At 39.0% G+C, this 27,362-nt stretch overlaps 1 protein-coding gene across 5 annotated transcripts in view; it reads left to right on the top strand.

Annotated features, from left to right (window-relative positions):
• The window catches only part of maco1b (macoilin 1b), a 110,859-nt gene that overhangs the window by 27,046 nt on the left and 56,451 nt on the right, over positions 1–27,362 (top strand). For 4 of the 5 annotated variants that reach the window (XM_072548342.1, XM_072548341.1, XM_072548344.1 and 1 more), the window contains one exon: positions 21,894–22,035. The exons of the other annotated variant lie outside the window; for it this stretch is intronic. In XM_072548342.1, coding sequence (XP_072404443.1) covers positions 21,894–22,035 — 142 coding nt within the window. The remainder of the gene's footprint in view (positions 1–21,893; positions 22,036–27,362) is intronic. 5 annotated transcript variants of the gene reach the window in all.

The raw sequence follows: 27,362 nt of genomic DNA, 5'->3' as shown, positions 1-27,362 counted from the left end.
AAGATATAGACTGTAGGGAAATAGATGGTGACATCTTGCAAAATGTCCAGATTACAGAGGAGGAAGTGTTGGATGTCTTGAAATGGTTAAAGGTGGATAAATCCCCCAGGACCTGATCAGGTGTACCCGAGAACTCTGTGGGAAGCTAGAGAAGTGATTGCTTGGCCTTTTGCTGAGATATTTGTATCATCAATAGTCACGGGTGAGGTGCCGGAAGACTGCAGGTTAGCAAACATGGTGCCACTGTCTAAGAAGGGTGGTAAAGACTTTAGACCAGTGAGCCTGACCTCTGTGGTGGGCAGGTTGTTGGAGGGAATCCTGAGGGGCAGGGTGTACATGTATTTGGAAAAGCAAGGACTGAATCGGAATAGTTAAATGGCTTTGTGGGTGGGAAATGTTTTTTGAAGAAGTAACAAAGAGGATTCGGGGCAGAGCAGTAGATGTGATCCACGTGGACTTCAGTAAGGCATTTGACAAGGTTCCCCATGGGAGGCTGATTAGCAAGGTTAGGTCTCATGGAATACAGGGAGAGCTAGCCATTAGGATACAGAACTGGCTCAAAGGTAGAAGACACAGGGTGGTGGTGGAGGGTTGTTTTTCAGACTGGAGGCCTGTGACCAGTGGAGTGCCACAAGGATCGGTGCTGGGTCCTCTACTTATTGTCATTTACATAAATGATTTGGATGCGAGCATAAGAGGTACAGTTAGTAAGTTTGCAGATGACACCAAAATTGGAGGTGTAGTGGACAGTGAAGAGGGTAACCTCAGATTACAACAGGATCTTGACCAGATGGGCCAATGGGCTGACAAGTAAACGGGAGGTGCTGCATTTTGGGAAAGCAAATCTTAGCAGGACTTATACACCTTAATGGTAAGGTCCTCGGGAGTGTTGCTGAACAAAGAGACCTTGGAGTGAGGTTCATAGCTCCTTGAAAGTGGAGTCGCAGGTAGATAGGATAATGAAGAAGGCGTTTGGTAGGTTTTCCTTTATTGGTCAGAGTATTGAGTACAGGAGTTGGGAGGTCATGTTGCGGCTGTACAGGACTTTGGTTAGGCCACTGTTGGAATATTGCGTGCATTTCTGGTCTCCTTCCTATCGGAAATATGTTGTGAAATTTGAAAGGGTTCAGAAAAGATTTACAAGGATGTTACCCGGGTTGGAGGATCTGAGGGAGAGGCTGAAGAGGCTGGGGCTGTTTTCCCTGGAGCGTCGGAGGCTGAGGGGTGACCTTAGAGGTTTACAAAATTGAGGGGCATGGATAGGATAAATAGACAAAGTCTTTTCCCTGGAGTGGGGGAGTCCAGAACTAGAAGGCGTAGGTTTAGAATGAGAGGGGAAAGATATAAAAGAGACCTAAGGGGTAACTTTTTCACGCAGAGGGTGGTACATGTATGGAATGAGCTGCCAGAGGATGTGGTGGAGGCTGGTACAATTGCAACATTTAAAAGACATCTGGATAGGTATATGAATAGGAAGGATTTTGAGGAATATGGGCCGGGTGCTGGCATGTGGGACTAGATTGGATTGGGATATCTGGTTGGCATGGATGGGTTGGACCGAAGGGTCTGTTTCCATGCTGTACATCTCTGACTCTATAACAGCGCGAAGTCTGTGCTCTTGTCTCCTGTGGATAATGAGGATTTTGGTGTTCTGAACATCTGTCTCCTGAGTTACTTCCAAACTATAGCCTGTGTTATCTTTTTAAACCTTGCAGGATGCCCTTCCCTTTTCTGTGATTGGAGTTGAATGTTGCCACTTAACAACTTTAGGAACTGTGTGCCATAAGTATTACTGGTCATAGGTTATTAGCTTGCTCAGTGAAGGAGAAGATGGATATAATAGATAACTTCATTGCAATCATTAACAAAAAACCTTTGAAGGCGTCTTAGCCATTGGCTAAAAAGTCTTTTAACAGATGAGTTTGTGCCCCAGGTGAGACTAACTGGAAAACATGACTTGCTAGTTTTAGGACAATATGTTTGATCTGTATATGACAAGCAGAAAGCAGCCATTGTATGCATAGCCTCTCTCTGAAGTTCTGAGTTTTATCAGGGAGTAGATTCTTGGCCAAAAAGAGCTCAAAGAGGAAGGCACATAAAAATCACCTGCTGTTCTACTGAGACTCCAGGCAACCCTCAATTGTCATAACTGCAGAAATGGCAAACAAATCAGTCTCGCGCTCCATCTCGCTCCCACCCCCTCACCTCCAACTGCAGTTGTCCACATCCTGATCATCTGAGTCCACTTTAGGCATGCGCTGCCTAGTGAACCTCAGAAACCATTACAGCTTTTGAATTTAATTTAAAGTTTCATGCTCTTCACTTTGCTCTTGAACTGTTGTTTTTCCAATGATCTCAGACTGATCTTGCCTTCAAGTATCTTTTTTAATCTTTTCAATCTTTTATTTTCTTTTTGGTGCACAGTTAATCATGTTTCACTTAAACAGATATTGCTGAAAGTTATTTTAATAAACTGATCTTTGTATTTAAAGCATAGACCTGTTATTTCTAAATTAAAATACTCAAGGGCAGATACAATCAAGTTATACAAATTTTTTGGTTCATGCATCATGCTGAGGACATTCCTGGTGTTATTGTGACAGTAGCTAAACAGAAGAAAGTTAATTTTTCACGTGGAGGTATGTGCAAATATAGATAAAAAATAAACTATATAGTCTCACCAGACCATATGATTGGTTTCTCATTAAAGAGGGATGACTGGTGCAGTTTAAACCGAGGTTGGCCAAACATGAGATGAGCTTGAAAAGGAGAGTCCTTTATGGTGACATCTGCTGGCATGGGAATTGAACCTCCACAGTTGGCATCACTCTGGATTGCAAACCACCCATCCAGCTAACAACATCGCACACATATAAAGTGAACACAATGCATTGTGTAACTGTAATATCTTCAGAGTATGAAGCTGCCCCATTCTTGTCACAAAACACCTTCAAATTGTGTGTCGTGGAATTTTGGAGACAGAAGGGGGGACTGTTAAAGTGCTGAGAAAACCACTGTGATTAAAATTAAATTGCTTTCTTAGGCACAGCTCCAGTAACTAAGCAAGTTGTCTTTATTGCTGATTTTAATAGCTTCCTCAAATATTTTATATACCACAAAACAGTACATTATTGCTATCAGAGGAAACATTTCAATGAAAACTAAAGCAAAGCTTTAAAAATGCAACAAATATAAAAATGTACAAATTTAGTCAATGGTTGCAACCATTTGGGATGTGGACTTAACAGGTAATGGATTGAAAGGGAACAATCCTAGCAACTGTGGTGTCCATTTGCACAATGTGACTAAGCATATCATTAAAGTGATATCAAGTGTTTCCTCTAATTTTATTTTTCGCGAAGCTGCAAAATAACCAAGATTTCTGCTTTAAAATAGCTTAATCTGATTGACAACATCCTCAGGTTCGGTATTTTCTCTGTGGATGTATCTGAGCTGTTACACAGTATTTTAGAGAATAAATATGAAATACTCAGGAAATCTGAGTATCACTTACCCTTTGATATATAATTCAATATACAGTAAACATGAAATCAATTTCTGGAATCCTGGAGATGTACAATGACATAGTTTTGTCTTTTGCCTAGATGCAGTAAAGTTGGAAATTTTTGCTCGTAAGTAGAGGGTGGCATGATGGCTCAGTCGTTAGTGCTGCTGCCTCAGTGCCAGGGACCTGTGTTTGATTCCACCTTCTGGTGACTGTGCAAACTCCACACAGACATTCTCCCTGCATCTGTTGGGTTTCCTCTGGGTGTTCCAACTTTTCTCCCAAAGTCCAAAGCTGTGCAGATTAGGTGGATTGGCCATCCTAAATTGCCCATAGTGTTCAGGAATGTGCAGGCTAGATGGATTAACCATGGGTTACAGGTCTAGCGTAGATGGATGGGTTTGGGTGGGATGCTGTTTGGAGGGTCGGTGTGGACTCAATGGGCTCAGTGTCCTGCTCCCACACTGTAGGGATTCGATGATTTTGAGTATGGCGAATAGTCAGTCTTCAGTAAGAAATTTGAATTGGAAGCCTCACTTCAACTGAGGTTACACGAGGATTCCAGTCTGAGATGGGCTGTCCTCTTGGTGTAAGTCTCTTTTTTTTTTCTAGAAACTGGGTAAGATAAATTCACCTTGGGGTGTACCATGAAGGTATTGATTGCCTTTAAATTGACAATGGTTTGGAGCTCCAATCAAATAGGAAAAAAAGTGGTGTAGTTGGGATTGTCTTTCTGAATATTGAAGCTGAAACCTGCTGCCCATTTGGTCTGACATTCCTGCCTTGGTAATATTTGGTGTTGACACCGGATCATTCATCTTGATGAAATTAGAAGTGTAATAATAGATGCACGTTAGTTTTTGATGTTTTGCAGATCATTCCATTTTCCCTGGGGAACAACTAGGCTAGTTTACGAGGATGAGGAAATCTGATCATTAAGAAGGATTTGCTTATCATTTTAGTTTTTAGTGAATAGAATGTTAGCATACCCTTCAAGCTATGAATGATACAGATGTACATTTCAGAATTTTCCATTTCAAATTCATCTTTCCAATTTTGCAGTTTTTTTTTGTTTTTGAATGTCTGAACTTTTAACTCTGTTTCTCTTTAAAGAATTTGATGGCAAGGAATGGAGGAGAGACCGAGGTGGTATAGTTAAAGACTTGTTTGCAATAAACAGTTGTTTTCTTGTTAGTGCATTAACCTGGAGTTTTGTTTTAAACCTAAGTTCAACAGGTAAATATGCAACTTTGAATAGTTTGACTCAACTCTTTACATTGTGACAACTCCAAGAATTGTGGGGCTTGATTTCCAACATACTCCCCTTGATGTCTCAGGCAAGAGATATTTAATGATCAAGAAAGCATTGTTGATAATGCTAAAATCCCAAATAGCTCACTTGAATCGCCTTTAGGGAACCAGATCTACTGTCCTTGCCTGCTCTGCCCTTAATGCGATTCCATACTCAAAGCAATGTGGTTGACTTTCAGTTGCCCTCTGAAATGGCCTAGCAAGTCACTTTTTAGTTTCAGATGCCACCAGCACTACCCTGGAAAAGTCCTATCAATCTGACAGTGTCATCCTACTAGAGGTGGTGGTGGTGGTGGCACTGGCACTGTGGTATATGATACAATATGCAATATAATAGGGCTGGAATTGGCAGGCGTCGTCTGCATTGCTTTTACATCCATGAAGTTTTGTGGAGTCTAATAGCATCAGGTCAAATATGGCTAATGAAATATCCTATTACCACATCCCCACCTATGAATCTGTGCACCTCAATGTTGAACACCAGCTAGAGGGGCCCAGATTGTACTTTGTGTGGTAGACTTAAATGTTCATTATTAAGATCTCAGCAGATCAGTCTGATCTTAGACTGAAATCTGCCTTGTTTTTTTTCTTTTTATGGTGGTCTTTCACTGCAGCATAAGCATGCAATGCTGCAGTTTTGATTTGTTTCACAAAAATTAAGGTAAGATGATCCTTCATTTTGTGGAATGCTTTAGTAATATTCTCAAAGTTCAAGAGAGTCGGGAGCAGAGATGAGAAGAGTGACTATCACCCAGGAGTAGCTGCTAGAAAAAACTGAAAGGTCTGTAAGTCAATAAATTGCCTGGACCAGATGTGCTGCATCCTAGACTTCTGAAGGAGATAGCTGAAAAGGTAGTGGAGTCTTTTAATAGTGATCTTTGAGATATCACTGGAGTCTGGGAGGGACACAGGTCTGGAAAAATGCTAATGTAGCACCCCCAACCCACTCTAGGTTTAAGAAAGGACCAAGGCAAAATATGGGAAATTATAGGCTGATTAGCCCAACCTCTGTAGTTGGTAAAATTTTAGAGTCCGTTGTGAAGGATGAGATTTCTCCATACTTGGAAGTGTATGGTAAAATAGTGCCAAGTCAGCATGGTTTCATAAAGGGGAGATCATGCTTGACAAATCTATTAGAATTCTTTTAAGGAGATAATAAACAGGTCAGACATAGAGCCAATAGATGTTTTCTATCTGTATTTCCTGAAGGCCTTTGATAACATGCCGTGTTAAGTAAGATAAGGGCCCATGGTTTTAGAGACCAGGCATTAGCATGGTTAGAAGGTTGGCTTCTGGCAGAAGGCAGAGTGGGGATAAAAGGGTCCTTCTCAAGATGGAAGCCAGTGGTGTTCTACAAGGATTGATGGTGGGACCACAACTTTTCACTTTGTACATTAATGATCTGGATGAAGGAACGGAGAGCTTTCTGGTTAAGTTTGTAGACAGTGCAGAGATAGGTGGGTTGGGGGCAGGTAGTATTGAGGAGGTGAGGAAGCTGCACAAAGATTTTGGCAAGTTAGGAGTGTGGACAAAGAAGTGACGGATTGATTATAACGTGGGAAAGTGTGAGGTCATGCTCTTTGGTAGGAAGAATAGAGGCACGGACTATGTTATGAATGGGGAGAAAATTTCAGAAATCTGAAGTGCAAAGGGAGTTGGGAGTCCTAGTCCAGGCTTTTCTAAGGTAAACTTGCAGGTTGAGTTGGTAGTTAGGAAGGCAAATACAATGTTGTCATTCATCATCTCAAGAAGACTAGAATATAAAAGCAGGGATATACTTATAATGCTCTGGTCAGACCACACTTGATTCGATTAGATTACTTAGTGTGGAAACATGCCCTTTGGCCCAACAAGTCCATACCGACCCTCTGAAGAGCAACCCACCCAGACCGATTCCCCTACATTTATCCCTTCACCTAACACTACAGGCAATTTGGCATCACCAATTCACCTAACCTGCACATCTTTGGACTGTGGGAGGAAACCGGAACACCCTGAGGAAACCCACGCAGACATGGGGAGAATATGCACACTCCTCACACTGTTGCCCGAGGTGGGAATTGAACCCGGGTCTCTGGCGCGGAGAGGCAGCAGTGCTAACCACTGTGCCTCCATGCCGCCCACTAACATTTGAATATTGAGTAATTTTGGGCCCCATACTCAGGAAAGATTATATTTGCTGTGGAGCTGGTCCAGAGGAAGTACATGAGAATAATCCCAGGGATGAAAGGCTTAACATATGAAGAACGTTTGAGGACTCTGACTATACTCGACAGAGTTTAAAAGGATATAAGAAGATCGATTGAAACTTTCAGAATACTGGACAGAGTGGCTGTTGGGAAGAAGTTTCCATTGGTCGGAGAGTCAAGGATCTGAGGGTACAGCCTTAAAGTGAAAGGAAGACCTTTTAGAATGGAGATAAGGAGAAACTTCTTCAGCCAGAGAACAGTGAATCTATGGAATTTCTTGCCACAGAAGGCTGTGAAGGCCACGTCATTGAGTATATTTTAAAACAGGCATAAATAAGTTATTGATTGTAAGGGGATCAAATGTGAGTGGGAGAAAGTGGGAAAATGAGGTCTTAAATCCTATCAACCACGATTGAATGGCTGAGTAGATTCTGAGCTGAATGGCCTAATTTCTGCTCCCATGTCTATTGTCTTCAAGAACAAACCAAACTACAGAAGAACCTCTATTATCCGGCGTTCAGTTATCCAAATATCAGATTATCTGGTATGGAAGTTAATTTGGCAGTTATGCAGTTAACTTAGTGTTGTAATGCATGCACAGGATCATATTGCAGAGCTCCATTAACAGATAATGGTAGTGCACTGTGATAAGCTAGTTGAATCACCTGAAAGATGATGGTGGTGTAATGTGATGGGTTAAGTGTAATGTGGTGAACTAGGGTTGCAGATGATTATTCGTTTAGAGAGATTAAGCAAGCCAGTATGATCGGTTATGCTAATGCTATAAGATAAGTGCGAGAACTAGGACTGAAGAAACTGCAGAAAGACAAAGGACTGGTGGGCAACAGGAAAAATACCGTCTGATTGCTACCGCTTTTTGCAAATAAAAGTTTATCTTTGTGAAGGATTTTCTGCGTCTCCTGGTAATTCCTAGAATATGGAGTGATCTTTCCACAACACCTGCAAGATCACAAGGTCTCAATGCTTGGCTAAACTACTTATCCGGCATTGATTATTCGGAATTCAATTTAACCGAACGAAATACTCCCCTTCTCGGTTGTCCTTCGTATAATCGAGGTTCTTCAGTAGGTATATGTAATACAATTTGAAATATTTTGAAATTCAAAGCAGAAAAAAATCCTGCTGTTATTAACAGCATCACTTTTTTTGGTATTCAAATGCCAGGGGTTGTGTTCCAAACACCTTTCATTTGACTGCACTCAATCCACCGTCTTGATAGCTTGATGCCCTTTTGATTGATTTTTTTTTATTCACAAAACTGAGCCTAAATTTTCTTAGCTTGAAGTAACCTCTTCAGGGTTTTAACCAAACTCTTCTGGAATTTGAGGTAAGCTGTTTCTAACTCTTCAAAACTACATCCTTTCTTGAGGAGAAATTGTTGTTGCATCTGACTGCTGCTGGGTCTCTCAGAACTGAATCTAAAAGCTTTCCATTGTGTGGGTTTTAAGGATAAAATCAGCCCTTGATTTATCAAAGTCAAATTACATTTCATTATTTTTTTCAGATTGTAGAACACTCATAATACAAACATATTTCCATCATCACTTCAGGAGGACCCTAGACACTTGCTTTCTAATACATTGGTTTAAAATCATACGTCCAGAAAGACTGACCAGTTAATAATGAAACTTGCTCATACACAGACCAAATCCACATGCTACTAGTTCAGAATCCAAACTCTGCCTTCGATGATGATATGGATAACATTAATATTCATTACTGCATCATTGTCGAGTGATGCAGTAGCACTCCTGACTGAACTCGTCCTGGCCGAGTCCTAAAGGGTATAACCCCTAGACTGGGTCTGTGTTTGTAATGGGGAGCCAACAAGATTGGAAAAACTTATTTGACCCCATTCTTGCCACTCTTCCCTGTCCTCTTTGCATCTGTGCATTCCTGTTGAAGGGCTTATGTCCAAAATGTCAACTCTCTTCCTCCTTGGATGCTGCCTGACCTGTTGTGCTTTTCCAGCGTCACACTTTTAGACTCTGATCTCCTGCATCTGCAGTGCTCATTTTCTTCTCTGCATCTGGCCAATACAACACTGGTGGGAGTGACCACCATCATGGGATTTCATCTCCACAAATACTGCTGTCTTAGTTGGGGAGACCCTTTTGTGTGGCAGAAGTTTTAAACAACAATAAATTTTTTATTTATAACTTAGGACAGTAATACAATTAATAATAAATGTCCAACTTTATTTCTAGCACCAAGAATTAACATGAGTAAATGTGGGTAATGGACTGTGATTGATTGCATACCCTGCAGTGTAGATCAAAAAGCAAATATAAACTAGACAGACCTCATGGATTTGTCAATAATTCCTTTGCTTGTTAACACAGTGAGTCATCAGATCTCCTTAAACTCCCCAAGGCATGAGAACTATTCAATTTTGCCAATCATCCCTTTTAAACTCTTTCTCATAAGTGACTCCACCCTCATCAACTGCTCCCATTCTGATTGATTATACATGCCCACTCTCGCTGTCTTTCTGTGCGTCTGCCCCTGTCCTCTGCATACATCCAGGCATGAATATTGGTGGATAAAGTTACAGTATTGTTAATAAATCTGAGTCTTTTAAAGCTACAGACTGGGTGTCATGAATTGATTATTCACTGAGTCAGCGTTTGTTATTCATGAAGTCTGATCAGGAGCGATTGGGGTCATATTCGGTGATCTTAACTTTAGTGTTGTGGTTTGGCTGTCTATCTCGTGTTGTAACCCTAGCATTACAATTAGCCTTTCATTATGTGCTGTACCTGCATCCTAAAGTTTGTGATTCATGTACAAGGCACCTTTAATCCCTCTTGGAATTCTGCTTTGTAATATTCTGCTTGTTTTTTCCTGACAAAATGAACAATTTCATGTTTTCCGACATTAGATTCCATCTGCAACTTTCTACCTTGATGGTATCATCTGTGAATTTAGCTAAGATACCTCTGTCCATATCTAAAAAAAAATTGATGTATATTGGAAATGATTAAGGCCACAGCACAGTCCTGTTGGGCTCCACTCAGCACATCACATCTTTCCAGTCTCACAGGCCCATTTTGTTTTTTGCCAGTCAACCCATCTTATGTCTTTGCAAATATATCTTGAGCTTTTACTTTACAAAAGCTTTTATGTATTTGGATCTTATCAAATGTCTTCTGGAAATCCAAGTATAGAATGTGTACAGGCTCCCCTTTTTATCAACAATGCTATCCTTTCAAAGGATTCCAACAAATTTGGTAAAACAGGGGACTCTTGTGGTCTCCACCACTGGGCTAGGAGGCCTGAGTCAAGAAAACTGAAGAACTGCAGATGCTGGAAATCAGAAGCACAAATAGAACCTGTTTTTCCAACGATTTCTGAAGAAGGGTTACTGGACCCAAAATGTTAACAGATACTGTCAGACCTGAGTTTTTTTTTCCAACAATTTCTATTTTAGTTTCTGATTCCCAGCATCCACAGTCCTTTAATTTTTTTTCCCTTCAGTGTTTAACTTGCTGTTCCATCTCTTTCAGGTATGCCCATCTGAAGTTCTGCTCCCCTCTGACAGGATTTCCCTTCTGACCTTTTTTTATTCTTTTTCTCTTCACCATAATTGCTTGCCTTGTCACTTCTTGCGTTTGACAAGGTATTTGCCAAAACCCATTTCCACAGTTAGATCACGTTCCTTAGTGACGGCCTCTGGCTCAGACTCGCCCTTTCAACTGAAGTTTCATCCTTTGTGTTTTGAATCTACCTGGTGTCACAGATCTCTCCATGGTGTACAATGCTTCTCGCACAGCTGCACTCCGAGATCCATTCTTGAGGTCTAATACCATCCTGATTCTTCCAGTCTACCTGAATGTTGAAATCCCCCATAACAACTGTAGTAACATGCCCCAGTTCCACCTCATCCTCTGTTTCATTTGACCTTCTAACAGGAATGTTTTCTTTTCCTTTCCAGCATTAAGGAATGCAACAGAGGCCCATAACCTCTGGAACCTTCTTCCTCTCCCCTTCCATCTGACTCCATGTCCTTTTCTAATCCCAACCCCTCTTGTGTATTTACAGTCCCTCTGACCCAGTTATGATGAAGGGTCATACCTGAAATGTTAATATTGCTTTCTGTTTGCACATGTTGCCAGATCTGCTGAGTTTTACCAGTCATTTCTGTTTTGGGCCTGGATTCAAGTCCTACTTACTCTTAATGTGTATCGTTACATGTCTGAACAAAACTGGTTGATTTGCCAATTTAGATATTTTTTAAACATGACTCCAGCTCTATCAATATTAAACATGGCTGACTTCATCAAGGCAGCCTGTTTGGCACCTCCTCTACCATCTACCACCATCCACTTTCACTTCCTCCACCACTGATGCACAGTGGCAGCAGTGTGTAGCATCTATAATTAGAACTGCAGCAACTCGCCACAAGAGCTTTGTGGTGCAATTCCTTGCCTCCTTTGTCTTCACTTGACTGGGAGGGATATAGTTCAAAATGTAGCTTTAACATTCCTCAAATAAATTCATCCATGCAGTGACTGAAATAATCTTGACTGTAGCAAAAGTTAGATCACTTTTTTAAAAAAAAGCCATTGATAATTTTCCAGTTACTGGACATGAGCTCTGGACAGTTAACCCATCTTTGACGAAGATTACATCCTAATGCAATTTTGAGGGGAAAAGAATTAGTAGGCTTGAGATATTCAACTTGGATGAGGCAGTGTTTCTTTGAACTTAACTGTTTCACTACAGCTACAATTTGTAGTGGTTAAGTAGGCTGGGACCTTTGACTGGATAATGCAAAAAGATAGTTTCAAAATAAGTTGTTTGCTTCGATCTTTGGCACATAAATAGTTATCGGGTAGTTTGTCAACCTGAAAATGATCCAAGTCTGTTTTCAGTTAGTCAATCCTTTATCCATGCTAATATATCACACCCAGCGCCAAGAGCTTGTACGTTGTGCAGTAAACTTTCATGTGGCACATTATCAAATGCGTTTTGGAAATCCAGATGTCCTATATCTACTAGTTCCCTTTTTATTCACCCTGCTCATTTGTATCTTCAAAGTTCTCTAAATTCCTCCAGACATGATTTTCCTTTTAAAGCTATATTTGCACTGTATTTTAAGACTGCATTTGCCGATCGTAACACTTGCATAAAACAAGGATACACTTTTAATGGAAGAGTTTTTGTGTGTCAGAAATAAAATGCAAGAGCAGAAACCACAGGTGCAGAAATAGGCCATTCAGTTCATTGAGCTGCTCTGGCATTTAGTGACATAATGGCTGATCTGATCACCCTCAACTCCTTTTTCTTGTTTTATCCCCATTAAGCCAGAATCCCTTTGCTGTCCATCTGGATATACTGAATGACCCAGCTGCGAAAGCCCTCTGCAGTAAAGAATTCAAATTCACTACCCTCTGAGAGAATAAATTGCTCTGCATTTTTGCGAAGGATGAGGGGTGACTTGATAGAGGTTTATAAGATGATCAGGGGAATTGATAGAGTAGACAGTCGGAGACTTTCCCCTGGGTACAACAGTGTGTTACAAGGGGACATAAATTTAAGGTGAAGGGTGGAAGGTATAGGAGGGATGTCGGGGGTAGGTTCTTTACCCAGAGAGTGGTGGGAGCATGGAATGCGCTGCCTTTGGGAGTGGCAGAGTCAGAATCATTGACCTTTAAGCGGCAATTGGATAGGTACAAAGCGAAGTATAAAGGTTTAAGGTGAGAGGGGAAAGATTTAAAAGGGGCAACCTTTTCATGCAGAGGGTGGTGCATGTATGGAACAAGCTGCTAGAGGAAGTGGTGGAAGCTAGTACAATTGCATTTAAAAGGCATCTGAATGGGTATATGAAAAGGAAGGGTTTAGAGGGATATGGCTAAATGCTGGCAAATGGGACTAGCTTAGTTAGGATATCTGGTTGGCATGGACAAGTTGGACTGGGATCTGCTTCTATGCTGTACAGTACTACCAACCGTACATGTGTTTAGAGTCATCAGTTGTACATATGTGCTGTCAGCAATTGTTGGTATATTGGCAACAGCAGACTGATCAATATTTTAGTTACCACAACATTCCTAAATAACAAGCTTCAGCATTTTTGCAAAGGCAGATATGAGGCTGACTGGCCTATTGTTTTCTGTTCTGTTTTCCTTTCTCAAGTAGGGGAGCTTGCATTTTTTCCAATCTGCTGGATCTTTTCCAGAATCTAGGAAATAATGTAAAATTACAACAAGTGCATGCACCAGCTCTGCAGCTGCATCTTTTTAAGACCTTGGGATGCAGGTCATCAGCCCCATGAATTTGAATCTTTAGCTCTTAATATGCCAAGTAAGTTTTCCTCCCATGGTAATTGTCTGGAATTTCTTAATCCGTTCACTTGCTGTTTTTGGGATTCTTTTGTTTTCCACTGCAAGATGGATACAAGACACTTGTTCAATGTCTCTACCATTCCAGTGTTTCCCATTGTTAATTTTCCATTTTCACCCTGTAAGGAATCAACATTATTTATTCTTATCATTTTTATATGCTTAATGAAACTCTTGCAATAGTTTTTTTTTTGTTAATTTACTTTCATCTATTTCTCCTGTTTATTTTGTTTTATCATCTGTTATCTGTTATCCAAGCTGTACCGGTCTTCTCATCTGCCACTAATTTCCTCAACCTTTTATGCATTTTCTTTAACTTTTATATACTTCATCTTTCTCGTAGAGGTCCTTTCTCTCAAAAGAACCCTTTTTTTGTGAAGTTATGAAATAATACCTTAACTGCCTCCCACAGTTTATCTCCTGTTTTATCTTTTAATCTATTTTCCCAACTTATTCTATTTGAAATTTAAACTGTTGACTTTGTTGGAAGGAATCATAACCGTGATATATGTAGTTAGTCTTTGGCTGGGACTTGGCTGCAAAATGTAGCATAAGCAAGCTGAAACTTGCTGGTGACCATGCTGTTCATCCTGTTTAGTGTCTTGCTCAATATCTTGGCAGCTGCTAAACTCTGGCAACTCCCAGTGGTTGTTAATTTTAATGATTACACTGTAGTTGAGCATCCATCAACAAAAGTGAAATGATTGATCTGATAGATCTTGCTTGTTTAAGAGTTCTTTCATGGGATGTGAGTATTCTTGGTGAAGTCAGCATTTGTTGTCCAACCAGAATAGGTGTTACTTCAAACTGCTCTCGCTATTCCAAATGTAGTGTGACCAGAGTGTTATGTCACCTCAGCAGTGCATCCCTGCTCTTGCCATCTTCAAATGTGTGCTAACATGGTTTGCCTTCCTAACTGACGATTGAACCCGGAGTGTCCTGAATGAGTACTTCCAAGTCTCTTTCATGCTTCAGATTTCTGAAGCTTGTCCCCGTTTAGAAAATAATCTGCACCTCTGTTGTTCTTACCAAAGTGCATAACCTCTGACTTTTCCATGTTGCAGTTCCATCTGCTACTTCTTTGCCCTGTCTCCTAACCTGTCTGAATTCTTCAGACTTTCTACCACCTCAAGACTACCTATCCCTCCACCTCTCTGTTATCTATAGAGTAAGCAACAATGCCCTCAGTTCCTTCGCCCAGATCATTAATGTATAAAATGAAAAGTTGTGGTCCCAATACTAAACCGTGCAGAACTCTGCTCGTCACTGTCTATCATCCTGAAAACGCTGTCTCTGTTAATGTTCGTGAATGGAATACTGGTTAAGTGGACTTTGTGCTGGCTGGTGTTGAGCAGTTTGTGTTGGAGCTCATCTATGCAAGCGGGGAGTGTTCTATCCCGACTGACTTGCATATTTTAGACAGTGGGCAGACTTTGGTGAGTTGAGAAGAAACTGGTCACACTGCTATAACAAGAGAGTTAGTTTCCTCTGCAATCTTGCACTAGAAAATCTCACTATGGAAAGTTGCTATAGAAAATCGCTATACCTGTTCAGTAGAAAGTTTGTATTACCAAACTATGCCCACAATTTGTCAGTCATGTCATAGTCAATTTGTGTTGACAAAATATGCATTATACTGGAATGACCTGTAGTTAGTTGGGGAAGGACTCTGCAGTACTTTCTGATATTTCTTGACCATCTCCTGCAATGAATCAAACTTGAAAGAAGCCTTTAACCTTGTGATGTTGGTGACCTTGGGCAGAAACTGAGATGGATCATCCAACTGACATTTTTGGTTAAAGATGGTTGCTAATTCTTCAAGCTTGCCAATTTACTCTCATGCTGGGCTTTCATATCACTGAGAATATTCTAAGGAAATACCTTCTCCAGTTAGCAATTGTCATTGTGACTGGATGTGGCAGGACTGGACAGCTTCGATCTGATTAGTTGGTTGAGATATCAAAGTTCTTTGCAATATAGTTTCTGCTTTTGGAGTGCAAGTTCAGTGTTTGTGGATCTTTGTAAAAGCTGTTTTTCAATCCATTTAACGATCAGTTTAAGGTCATGTTGCAGCTGAGATTGCAAATGTGAGGTTTTCGGAAGTGTTCTCTGAAATTTATTTTCCTGATTTGGATTGACATTTAACTATTATTTTGCCGTTGTAATGTGGCATTTTCTGTACGTAGAAAGGAGTCATACAGATGCAAACGCTTCTATTTGCCATCAAACCCAAAAGATTAATTTTGAAGTTTGTTCGTTGTCGTTATGTTGCAACACAGGAAGCATTTTGAGAATTTGATGATTGTTGGTTGGAGTATTAAGTATTTTGTCAAAAAATGAATAAATTGTTCATGTTGATGACTTAGGAATTTATCCATCTGTGAATTGATCTTCCTTGCAATTAGCTGAATTGGAAAATTCTTTTGTGAATCAAGCCAAAATGAGATTTAATGATTTCATTAATTTTTTTTTGTGTGTGTTGGCAGTGAAGACTGGCAAATGTTAATCAGGCTTTCTAGTGTTGTGTAGTAATCAGTTTGGCTATGATTACCCATTACTTACTCTCTGGGAGTTAAAGTTGTCAGGCTATCTTAATGAAAGTAAACCTTTGTTAATAAAAATAAGGAAACCGTTAAATTTTGTTAAATGATTTAACCCAAAAAAAAAATTGGGCCAAATAGACAATAGTTAGTCCCACAAAATCTATTTTAAGTGATCAGTTTAGTGCCTTGAAAAGTTTTGCAGCAGTTCCAGTAGTTGTGTAGTAAGCTGCATTTTCTGTCATTTTATTTCCAATAATGCAACATCAAGCCTTTGAGCCTTGTTACTGCTAGTTGGTTGAACTTAACTGTAGGTGAGTTTTTTTTATACCCATAAAATGAACATTTAATGCAGATGCAAATCATTTTAGTATAAAACAAAATCATAGTCATAACGCCATACAGTATGGAAACCGAACATTCGGTCCAATGAGCTCACATTGACCATGTTCCCAAATTAAACTAGTCACATTGCCTGCGTTTTGGCTCATAACTCTCCAAACCTTCACTATTCATGTTTATCCAAACATCTTTTTTAAATGTTGTAGGTGTACCTACATTCACCACTTCCTCTGGGCGTTCATTCCCCACACGTTTTTTTTAAAAGAAAAAGTTGCCAGCATGTCCTTTTCAAAACCTTTTCCCCTCAACTTAAAAATATGCCCCCTCGTTCTGAATTCCCCCACTCTAAGGAAAAAACCTTTGTCAGTCACCTTATCTATACCCCTCATTTTATAAACCTCTATAAGGTCACTTAGCAATCACCTACAGTCTAGTGAAAAAAGTCTCAACCTTTCCAATCTCGTTTTATAACTCAAACCCCCCATTCCCTCCAACATCCTAGTAAATCTTTGCTGAACTTTCTGATTTAACAATATAATATCTTCCTGTAGCAGGGCGACCAGAACTGCTGACTGTATTTAGAAGAGGCCTCACCAATGTTCTGGACAACCACAAAATGATGTCCCAACTCTATACTCAAAAGGCCTGAGTGATGGAGCAAACATGCCAAACATCTTCCTCACCACCCTGTCTACCTATGCAGCGATTTTGTAAGGATTATGAACCTGAACTCCTTGATCTCCCTGTTCAACAACAATATCAGGGTCTGCCATTAATTGTAAGCTGTCCTCTGTAATATAGTGGTTAGTATGCCCACCTGTCATGTGGAATACCGGGGTTCAGTTCCCTGCTGGAAGGGACCTGAGTATTTATGGGTGGCATGGAGGCTCAGTGGTTAGCACTGCTGCTTCACAGTGCCAGGGACTCTGGTTCAATTCCAGCTTCAGGTGACTGTCTGTCTGTGTGGAGTTTACAAGTTCTTCCCATGTCTGCATGGGGTTCCTCTGGGTGCCCTGGTTTCCTCCCACAGTCCAAAGATGTGTAGATCAGGTAAATTGGTCATGCTAAATTGCCCTTGCCTGTTCAGGGGCATGTAGGCTAGGTGCATTAGTCAGAGGTAAATATAGCATAATATGGTTGGGGAATGGGTCTGGGTGGGTCACTTTTCAGAGAATTGGTGCGGACTTGTTGGTCCGAAGAGTCTATTTCCATACTGTAGGAATTCTGATTCTATGAAGTCTTATCTTTGTTTTACCAAAATGCAGTACCTCACATTTATCCAAATTAAACTTCATCAGCCAGTCCTCAGCCAACATTAGATAATCTTTTTCTGTCCATTATACCACCAATTTTAGTGTCCTCTGCAAATTTAGTAACCATACCTCCTCTTATTCTCATCCAAATCATTCACATAAATGACAAACACCAGTGAACCCAGTACCAATCCTTGTGGAACACTACTGGCATTCAGCCTCCAGTCTGAAAAGCAATCTTCCACCACCACCCTCTGTTTCCTATTGTCAAGTCAATTTTGTATCCAGTTGACAAGCTCACCTTGAATCCCATGTGATCTAAGTTTGTTAATTAGTCTACTGTACAGAAGCTTGTCAAAGTCTTTATAAAGTTGATCTAAACAACCGTGTCTCTGTCCTCATCAGTCTTTTTGGTTACTTCCTCAAAAAACTCAATCAAGTTTGACAGGCACAATTTCCCTTGCACAAGCCATGTCAACTATCCCAAATTGGTCATTATCTCTCCAAATGCATGTAAATCCTATCTTTCTGAATCACCTCCAACAAATTGTCCACTGACATCAGGCTCACAGATTTGTAGTTCCTAGGCTTGTCCTTACAGCCTTTCTTAAATAAAGGCACAACAGTAGCCACCATCCAGGTGGTTAATGGCACCTCACCTGTGGTTATAAATGACACAAATATTTATGCTAGGGACCATGCGATTTCTTGCCTAACTTTGCACGATGTCCTGGGATACACTTGATCAGGTTCTGGAGATTTGTCCATCTTTTGTTTTCTAAGACCTCCAGCAATTCCCATTCGGTAATGTGAACTGTTTTCAAAAAATCAGTACTTATGTCCATGAGTTCTCTAACCTCCACTTCTTTCTCCACAGTAAAAACTGACACAAAATGTTCATTTAATATCTTTCCCATCTCCTGAAGTTCAACACATCGACCTCATTGATCTTTAAACAGCCCTCTTCTGTCCAGATCTTTTCATAACATTTAAATTCCACGCAGATATATTAGCAGTTTGCATTAGTTTTTGCTGGAATTCAAATTTTGTGGCCTTGAAACCAATAACTTTTAGCAACATTGAACTATTGACTGAAACCACATTGTGAAGATTTATAGAACTAATCTAATTAAGTTGATTATCTGGTGATACTGTACACCAGAATCTCTGATCCATTGATAGGATAGAATGAAGTCAGGTGGTAGGAGATTCATGTAGAGTATAAATGGACCCTAATCATTTGCAATTGCAAAAATTCTTAAGGTGCAGCTTTGTACCTAAAGTGTGACACCTTGAGATTGAGATTGAATCATTTGCCTCCATACTTAAATTTTCAGTTCCTTACTTGCCTTTTAAAGGGTAGCGCTTAGGTCAGCTTGGCTGATTAAACCTGCTTCCTGAATGAAATCAAATGCAGAATATTCAGCTAACATGAACAGTACACCAGTTTTGATTACAGCTATTATTTTGTTCGTACCAACGATACCTGTATCATTATTTGCAGTACTTGAAAGCAAGTAGTTAAAACAGGGGAGGTGATGGCCTAATGGTATTATCGCTGGACCGTTAATCCAGAGACCTAGGTCAGGTTCTGGGGACCCAGGTTCGAATTCCACCACGGTAGATAATGGAATTTAAATTCAACAAAAATCTGGAATTATGAGTCTAATGATCATGAAAAACCCATCTGGTTCGCTAATGTTCTTCAGGGAAGGAAACTGCCATCCTTATCTGGTCTGGCTTACATGTTACTTCAGACCCACAGCAATGGATGGGCAATAAATGTTGCCCTAGCCAGCGATGTCCTTATCCCATGAATAAATAAAAGAAAGCTTTGAATTCTTTTTGGTGGGAATTGTCTTTGGCATGCTGCAATATGCACTTATTTCTAATGCTGGTTTTGAGTTGGAGAAAGGCTATTAGTACTCCTGTCACAAGAAGATGCAACACTTTGAAATAGTGTGCTTGTATCTTCCTGTCGTCGTCTTAGCAATTGTATGGATTTGTGAACTGCAAAAGCTTGGCTTCAAGAAACTATCATATTATTATTCCATCATTGTTTGTTTTTCATCCCTTCCTTCCTTGATCTTAAGTCATTAAATTATTTTTGTTGCTAAGTGAAAACTATATCATCAGACTGGAGTATTGTAGCCAGTCTGATTTAAGAAAATATTTTGCCATTGGTTAACTTTTTTTTTGTACAGCAACTATTTACAAAAGTGAGTTTGAGTTGTTTAATATTTAGTTTAACAAAGTACTATCAAAATAACATTAGAGCACAGTTTTATTTTGTGCAGAAGTAACACCACCTAATTCTGACTTTATTCAAATTTAAAATCCATTTTCCCAAGACGGTGCAAGTTGTTTTGACAGAATTGTTGTTTTCTAGTTGCATCAGCGCTAGTGCTAGTTGACTTGATGCTTATCCTGTAATAGACATTAACGTATCATCTGACCTCTTTGGTCTTGATTTTGATGTGACAGCAACTTTGAGACTAGTCGCTTTACAGTTCACAACTGACAGCAACTTCTGGCATCTGCACATGTGCAGGTAAACGTGGAAACGCAGAACTGTCAGTAATTCTCAACTTATACACTGTACTGTTGCATTGCTCAATAATGGAATCTGTGCAAAAATTAATATGGCATTCATTTAGACTAGCTACTTGTTAATACCATGCATAGCAGATTTTGGTAGTGTGAAAGGAGACATTTACTTGAGTTTCGTCCTGGCCCTGAAAATGTAATTTTATAAGCTTGGAGTCACATTCCCCAGAAGAGAATTGTAGTTACAGATTTCAGAAACAATTAATATTTTTATCTTGTTTCTGTCCTTTTAACACGAGATACACACTGCAGTTTTCGTTTTTCTTCTAGTCTCTTATTTTAAATGTAATTTGTTACTATTTTTTCCTGCATTACGATGTGTGCATTTGAGCAAGATTCTAAAATTTTAGTTTTTGAGATTCCCTGCTCATACAACAGATATCCTTGACAGCAGGCTATTTTGGGCCATATACCTGAAAACTGGTTACCTCTGCTGATTTAGTCCAAAGTAGTAACAACTGTTTGACATTGTGAATGATGCAAATAGTTCCTTCTCCATTTGCAGCAAAATCTGGGCAATTAAAACAGGAATTTAGGTGTAAAATGTGAGAAAGCCAAAAACAAACATTTGTTGTAAGTGCTAAATTTGGACACCAGGTTTAAGTCTGCATCTTTTCAGAAATAACAAAGGTCAAGATTATTTTGATTCTTGAACATGAATTTTATTTTTAAATTATCTGGTTGTCAAATTGTTAACTGTTCGATGTCACTGCAGTTATAAACACCTCCTGAGACTAGAAGAAAATTTGATACCATTTTTAATGCAGATTTCTTCATGGTCATTGTGTCCTCAGGGTTGCTAACTGCTATCAGCTAGTTCCTTGTTTTATGTTATCAAGATTCAGTGGGTTGACAAAAGAAACACGTGAATTCCCAATTTCTTTAATTAAACAGAAAATAAATGGATTCTACAAAGTGGGAATGTTCCACATTTTAATCAGTTAGTTTGATTTCAGCAAGAAAAGTAGTTAATCCATCAGGATGTTGGTCAGTCTGTAAACTAAAAGGAATGGAAAGTCAGGCAGTGTTCTTGAATGCCTGACTACTTTTTATAATTGCAAGTTTTTTTTCTTCTTTATTCCTCCTTGAATGAGCATGTGGAAATATGAAGGCCAGATTGGGTTCAGTTTTGATGTATGCTGTAGTTGATCTGAGATTTGCTGTGTAGATTATTTACGTGTATATTCATATCAAGGTGAGGAACTAAAGGCCTGAAACCATTAAGATATCCACTGGAAAATCTGAACCCTTTTGCAACTTTGAGTTCCACATCTTGAATGAACAGATTGGGGAATTGGAAATTATGCAGTGAAACTTCACTGGGATACTATCTGCTGTCTTAAAAGCAAACATGAAGGGTTCTTTAGATTCCTGATATTCTAGGATGATTTGATGGAATTGTTTAGTTATGAAGAGGTAGGAGAAGGTGTGGATAAGTAAACTATTAAGGGACACTAATTCAAGATTAAATTCAATAAATTTAGGACAGTATGTTTTTATGTCAAATATGCATTTTCAGAGTAGATTGTTGAAACAGACAGCCTTGCAAACATTTAATATTAGGATAAAAAGATATTTGAGGGGAAAGGGTAGAGGAACCGAACAGGCAGCTGGGATTAGAACCACTGCTTGTATGGATTATTTGGACTTGATTGTTTCTATGCAATTTGATAGTGGTCTGATAAATAGATAAATTTCTAAACTCTGTTCACTTGATGACAAAGTCAGCGCATTGAAAAATATAATTCGTTGTCTGAAGTAACTTTTCTTTTCAATTGCAGCACTTTCTTGTACCTTAAGTTCCTTGTTGTGTGGGCACTGGTATTGCTGGCAGATTTTGTCCTTGAATTCCGCTTTGAATATCTTTGGCCTTTCTGGCTCTTCATCAGAAGTGTTTATGATTCCTTCAGATACCAGGGTCTGGTAAGTTGTATAAAGACTTTGTTACTAAAATATACCAGTTTTCTGTCATGTGATTCAATGCACAGCATTACTATAATTTCTTTTGAAAATAGTGCTTGCCTTAGAAACTGTGATCAGAGCCTTTATTTATTGTATTTTAAACAGTTTGCAGGAAGATTTATGAAATACCATAAAATGAAGCAACCCAGGGCATCTTTGCCTTCATAACTACAGACAGAATGTAGCTTTTTTTTGTAATTTAGACCTTTTTATGAAAGAGTGCTTGAGCACCAGCTGAAGTCTTGTGGCCAATTTTAGAACCAGACTTTAGGAAGGATTTAAGGTTTTAAGGAGGCTGTAGAGATTCATTATTGTTAGCAGTTTTGTAAAAGTTAGGGGAACTGGATTTATTCTTTGTAAAGCATTGAAGGCTGATGGGATATTTGATAGAAGTGTTCAAAATCTTGAAGGATTTTGATATACTAAATAAGAAACTATTTGCAGTGGCAGACATGTCAGTAATCTGACGGCTACAGCTGAGGTAATGGGGTGAGGGAGAGTAGAAGACGTGGAAAAAATTACATCGAATGAAACCTGGATTGCATTGCCTTTATACTGTGTTTGTAGAAGGTTTGTTAATCGATTTTAAAAGGGAATTTGATAAGTAGCTGAAAAGGAAGACCCAGTTATGGAGAATAGACTTGGATGCCTGTTAAAAACCCAGCATTTAGTGCAGTTCATCAGCTGAGTTCCTCATATCTGGTGCAATCCAATGATTTTAAATAGCAATGCATTTTTCTTAAGTTGAAGGATTTTTCCTGAAATTTATTTTTGAAGACTTTTTATTTCCCAAAAACCTTATTGAAATCCAAATATGAAAATATTGAACTGTAGTCACATCTAAATAACTGAAATATCTACCCTGCCAAGGTAGACTTGATGTTCTTGAGTGGCATTCTACATTATTGATGTGGTAAAACCATTGTAAGCTTAAGATTTTGTCTGGCACTGAAATAAATAATCTTGAATCACAAAATGTACCCATTGTCAACTAAAATTCTAAATCTTTTCCCCCGTATCCCTTTATCGCTGTTTTAAGAACATTCTTTTGTTGCTGAATGATGTCTTGTGCACACTTAATTAATTTGGAAATTTTGTTTCAATAATTATTCTTTCAATTGTCACAGAACTGAGAAACATTTCTTGGGTTTGCCCTTCATCTGTTCCATGGTTATAATCTCTCGTTCTCTATATCGGTCTTGCAAGTCTGCTTTAACCTTTTCCAGTGTTTTTTTTTCTGAGTTTGAGCTTTATAATTTGTTGCATTGACCCTCCTAAGAATTTTCTTTTTCTGCAGCTGCTAATGTTTCATTTCTTTAGATAAAAGTTCTTTTTCTCAAAATAAACTAAATTGTGTAAATCTGCTTTTGATGTTTGAATTTTGAAACAGAACACCTAATATCTGTTGGCATCTGTAGTTTAAGAAAATTAGTTTAAACTTTTAAATGTGCTTCTTCACCTTCATTGTGTGCACTTGACCCTGGGAATAAAAATCTGAATACATTTGTTACATGTATGTAAATAACACAAAATGAAAGAAAACTTCAAAAGAACACCAATGGACCTCAATTTTAAAAGGATATTAAAATGAAGGCTAAATGTTTAGAATAATCTGCAGTTTGGAAGTAGAAACAAAATGTTAGTGATGTCCAAATTGGAATTTAATCTTATGGGAAGTCAAGGGTATTGGTGCAATAATACTTTTTGTGGTATTAATATATTTTCACTTGCATCTTGCCTCATTGTCTGAGTATACTACACAAGGAGTTGCTTTTGAAATGTGGCTGTTATGCAGCCAGCTTACACGAGAGCCTCAGTGATAGTGATAGTACAACGTTCTTGGTGATGTTGTTTGAAGCTGTGATACTGACTGAACTCTGCTTCCCTTTAACATTTTAATATTCCTTTTTGGAGACACTGCAAGTAAGGATAAAGAATGTCATGAAGAGAAACACCTAAGACAATTTAGTAATAAACTGTTGGCTTGAGTGTTACGTTTGAAATTTTAAGCGAGGCTTACTGACCCTTGGTGGACTGCTCAGTTAATCAATTTGACTAATGTGCCTTTATCTGCAGGAGCTGTGCTTCCAACATAATTTCATTCTAAGCTTATTAATAACTTCTTTTGTAGGCAAGTATTTGGCAATTTAGTAGTTAGTGCTAAAATAAATAGGATTAGACCTCTTCATTTCTCAAGTCCATGGATCAAACAGGGGAGAAACCTACAAATTGACATGGACTAGACTACCATCTCCCCAAAACCGCTTAGGAGTTGGAGTTCCTCCATGTAGATCAGAGTAACCGAACTGCCAGTCCTACCACTAGAACTGCTTCAGTGAAGATACAAAAGTGGAAAGTTACCTGACAATGTGGACAATAGTTTTGTACACATAAACTGACTGGTCAAAAGAGTCCCTATTTATTCCTGCCCCATTTGCTGTCTTTTAATCATTAGCAAAGAGAATGAAAGAATCAAAATTACTGTCTCAGCAAATCTGCTAACTAGCTCTCCATTTCATTTCTGCTAGAACTACACATTGGCATTTCACATGACTATGATCTGATATGTCAGTTGAGTGGCCATGCTTAGTTTTGCCATATTGTGAAGGTGATGATTTGACATTTATTGTATCCTAACAGGTTTGTATTACAGGTGATAGTAACACATTGGAAGAAATTTTCCTTCAAGTACACAAATTAATATTTATCACAATAAATCAGTCTAGTGGATCAGACTGGCCATATTTAGTCAACTTAACATTCTTGATTAGCTTCTTCAAATTACATCAGTCGAAAGAAAGAAGTCAGGATTATTTAAAACAATTGGCTTTCTTTAAAGATGCCCCCAGTTTACCCAGCACTGGTGCAAATGACCCATGAGCTAGAAACCAGTTTTTGGGTCACGTACTCGTCTCTCTAATTTTAAAGCCCAGTGCTAATTTGCACATAGCCTGGGTAATAATCCAGAGATTATAATTTGAGAATCCACTGTTCAGTTTAGTATCTCGCACCTCATTGCACTCAATGGAAGACCTCTTTTGTAGTTTCATCTGTCATTGGTGCTTACATATATCTGTTTACTTCCTCCCCCACTGAGTTCCTTTCCAAACTGCACAGATGACCCAAATTGTGGCAACAGATGAGCGACATAACTGTGTGACTCGTTCTTTGTACAGAAAATGGTTTCAATCTCCCTCACTATACTATGACCAACTACAACTACCAGAAGTACAATAAAATTTCTCTTGGGTGTTTTGCTCCATATCTGAATGATTTATTGTGCCACAACGTCATGGTCAGTTTTCACATCCACTCTGTTGCCCCTGACCTTCTCCAAACAGTCTGAGGGAGTCTCAAACTTATTGAACATGTGCAGAAACTGCCACGTCTGTACTCTAGCCCTCAGGGCCCCCATTCCTACATCACTTGTTGTCATACTCTTCTGCCCCTGATTACTGAACAAATAGATGACTCTGCCCTAAGTGGAGTAACTGCATCCTGCTCTAAAGAATCCAAGTACCCTTTGCATAATATCTAGTTCAGCCTACAACTCAAACTCTCAGCCAAGGCTGCTTGAATGTCAAGCATTTGGTGTAGATATGTTTCCCCAAGATCACAATGGCATCCAGGAGCTCTTGCATGCTGCAACCTTGACACATCACCTCATCTGCCATCCTTAATGATTTTGTGTGCTTACTTATAATGCCTTTTATCTGTTTTAGTATACAAATTGGTGATAGTGTCTTCAAGAGTGTTACCAAATAGCTAACTCCTTTCTCAAGAGAACAAGAACCAATTCCAACAAGTGCTCTGCTTGCATGCCTTATCCACTCTTGCATTAAGGATATCGATAACAATTTTTAAATCAGCAAAGATGACAGTGCATGCCTTAAGCAACAATCAGTTGAGTAAAGTGACCAGGAGCATTAGCAAAAGCATGATTTATCCAAATTATAAAAGAATATTTTTATTGTCTGGAGTTATACATGGTAGGAATCTGGTTGTAGTTGTTGAAAACCAGTCATTATAGTCCTAGGGCAATTTTGCAGAAGTCTCTTGGGGTGTTGACCACGGTCTAATTCTGTGCAGTATGTGCTGTCTAGATGATACACTCGAGCAATTCACCAAAATGCACTTCAGCAGTGCAGTACTCCGTTGTGACCTCAACTTAATCTGACCGAGTTAAAAAATCACACAACACCAGGTTACAATTCAACAGGTTTGTTTGGAAGCATTAACTTTTGGTGCGCTACTACTTCAGGTAACTGTATAGCAGGATCATAAGACTCAGAATTTATAGCAAAAGATCAGTGTCATGCAATAAAAACAATATATTGAACAAAATCTAGATTGCTGTTAAGTTTTCATCTTTTAGGATGGGTTGCAGATTTTGGTTCATTAATATGTAAATCCCAGAACTGCTTGTTGAACTACTTTGAAGGAAAATGTCTTCCAATGTGTGTTAGTATCACCTGTAATACAAATCTGTTAGGATACAATAAATGTCAAATCATCTTCACAATATGGCTAAACTAAGCATTGCCATTCAACTCTCATAGCTCAAGATAACTTAAGGTTTTATTTTTTTTTAAAAAAAAGTGATATCTCAGGTCCAATTGGAAATGTTGGTGTTACTTTTATGTAACGGAGATAAAATCCTAAAATTCTCCATCTGAATATCATTATAGTAACAGCATCAGGACAGAACTTAAAGCATTTGATTGAGATAACTTGCCACTGCTATCAAGTTAGCAAAAATGGTGAAACATGTAACGCTAATGCAACCTATACTGGGAACTTTTTTTTAAAGCAATTGGCGGATAATAACCCAAAATAAAAATCAACCTCTAAAGTTTAAGTTGATAACTTTTTTACCATGATGTTATAGAGATTCTACAATTTACATCTCTGCTTTTGTTATTTCATCCAAATATTGGACTGTGAATAGTGTACTGCAGGGAGGTGGGGTGAGGATAGTGAAGATCCACCTGAGCTGCCTCCTGATGATCCCAGCATTACAGATGCCAGTTTCACACTCTGCATGTGATATCTGGAAACCATTGAAGGCACTGGATATTGGGAAGGTTATGGGCCCAGACCCTGCAAAAGACTGAAATCTTGTGCACCAGACCATGCTGCACCCCTAGGCAAGCTACTCCAATGTAACTGTAATCAATGTTTATCTTTTTGTTTCTTCCGGCGCAGACTTCGAGTTCTCAGTGTGGTGTGTTACTCTGTGTAGTAAACCGAGGCAGTTTAGAATTATCAAGTGTACGCAGGGTGCAGCA

This window comes from Chiloscyllium punctatum, chromosome 27 (genome assembly GCF_047496795.1).
Source record: "Chiloscyllium punctatum isolate Juve2018m chromosome 27, sChiPun1.3, whole genome shotgun sequence".
Lineage (NCBI taxonomy): Eukaryota > Metazoa > Chordata > Chondrichthyes > Orectolobiformes > Hemiscylliidae > Chiloscyllium > Chiloscyllium punctatum.
The sequence above is the reverse complement of the archived record's forward strand: the minus strand, read 5'-3'. Positions and strand labels throughout refer to the sequence as shown.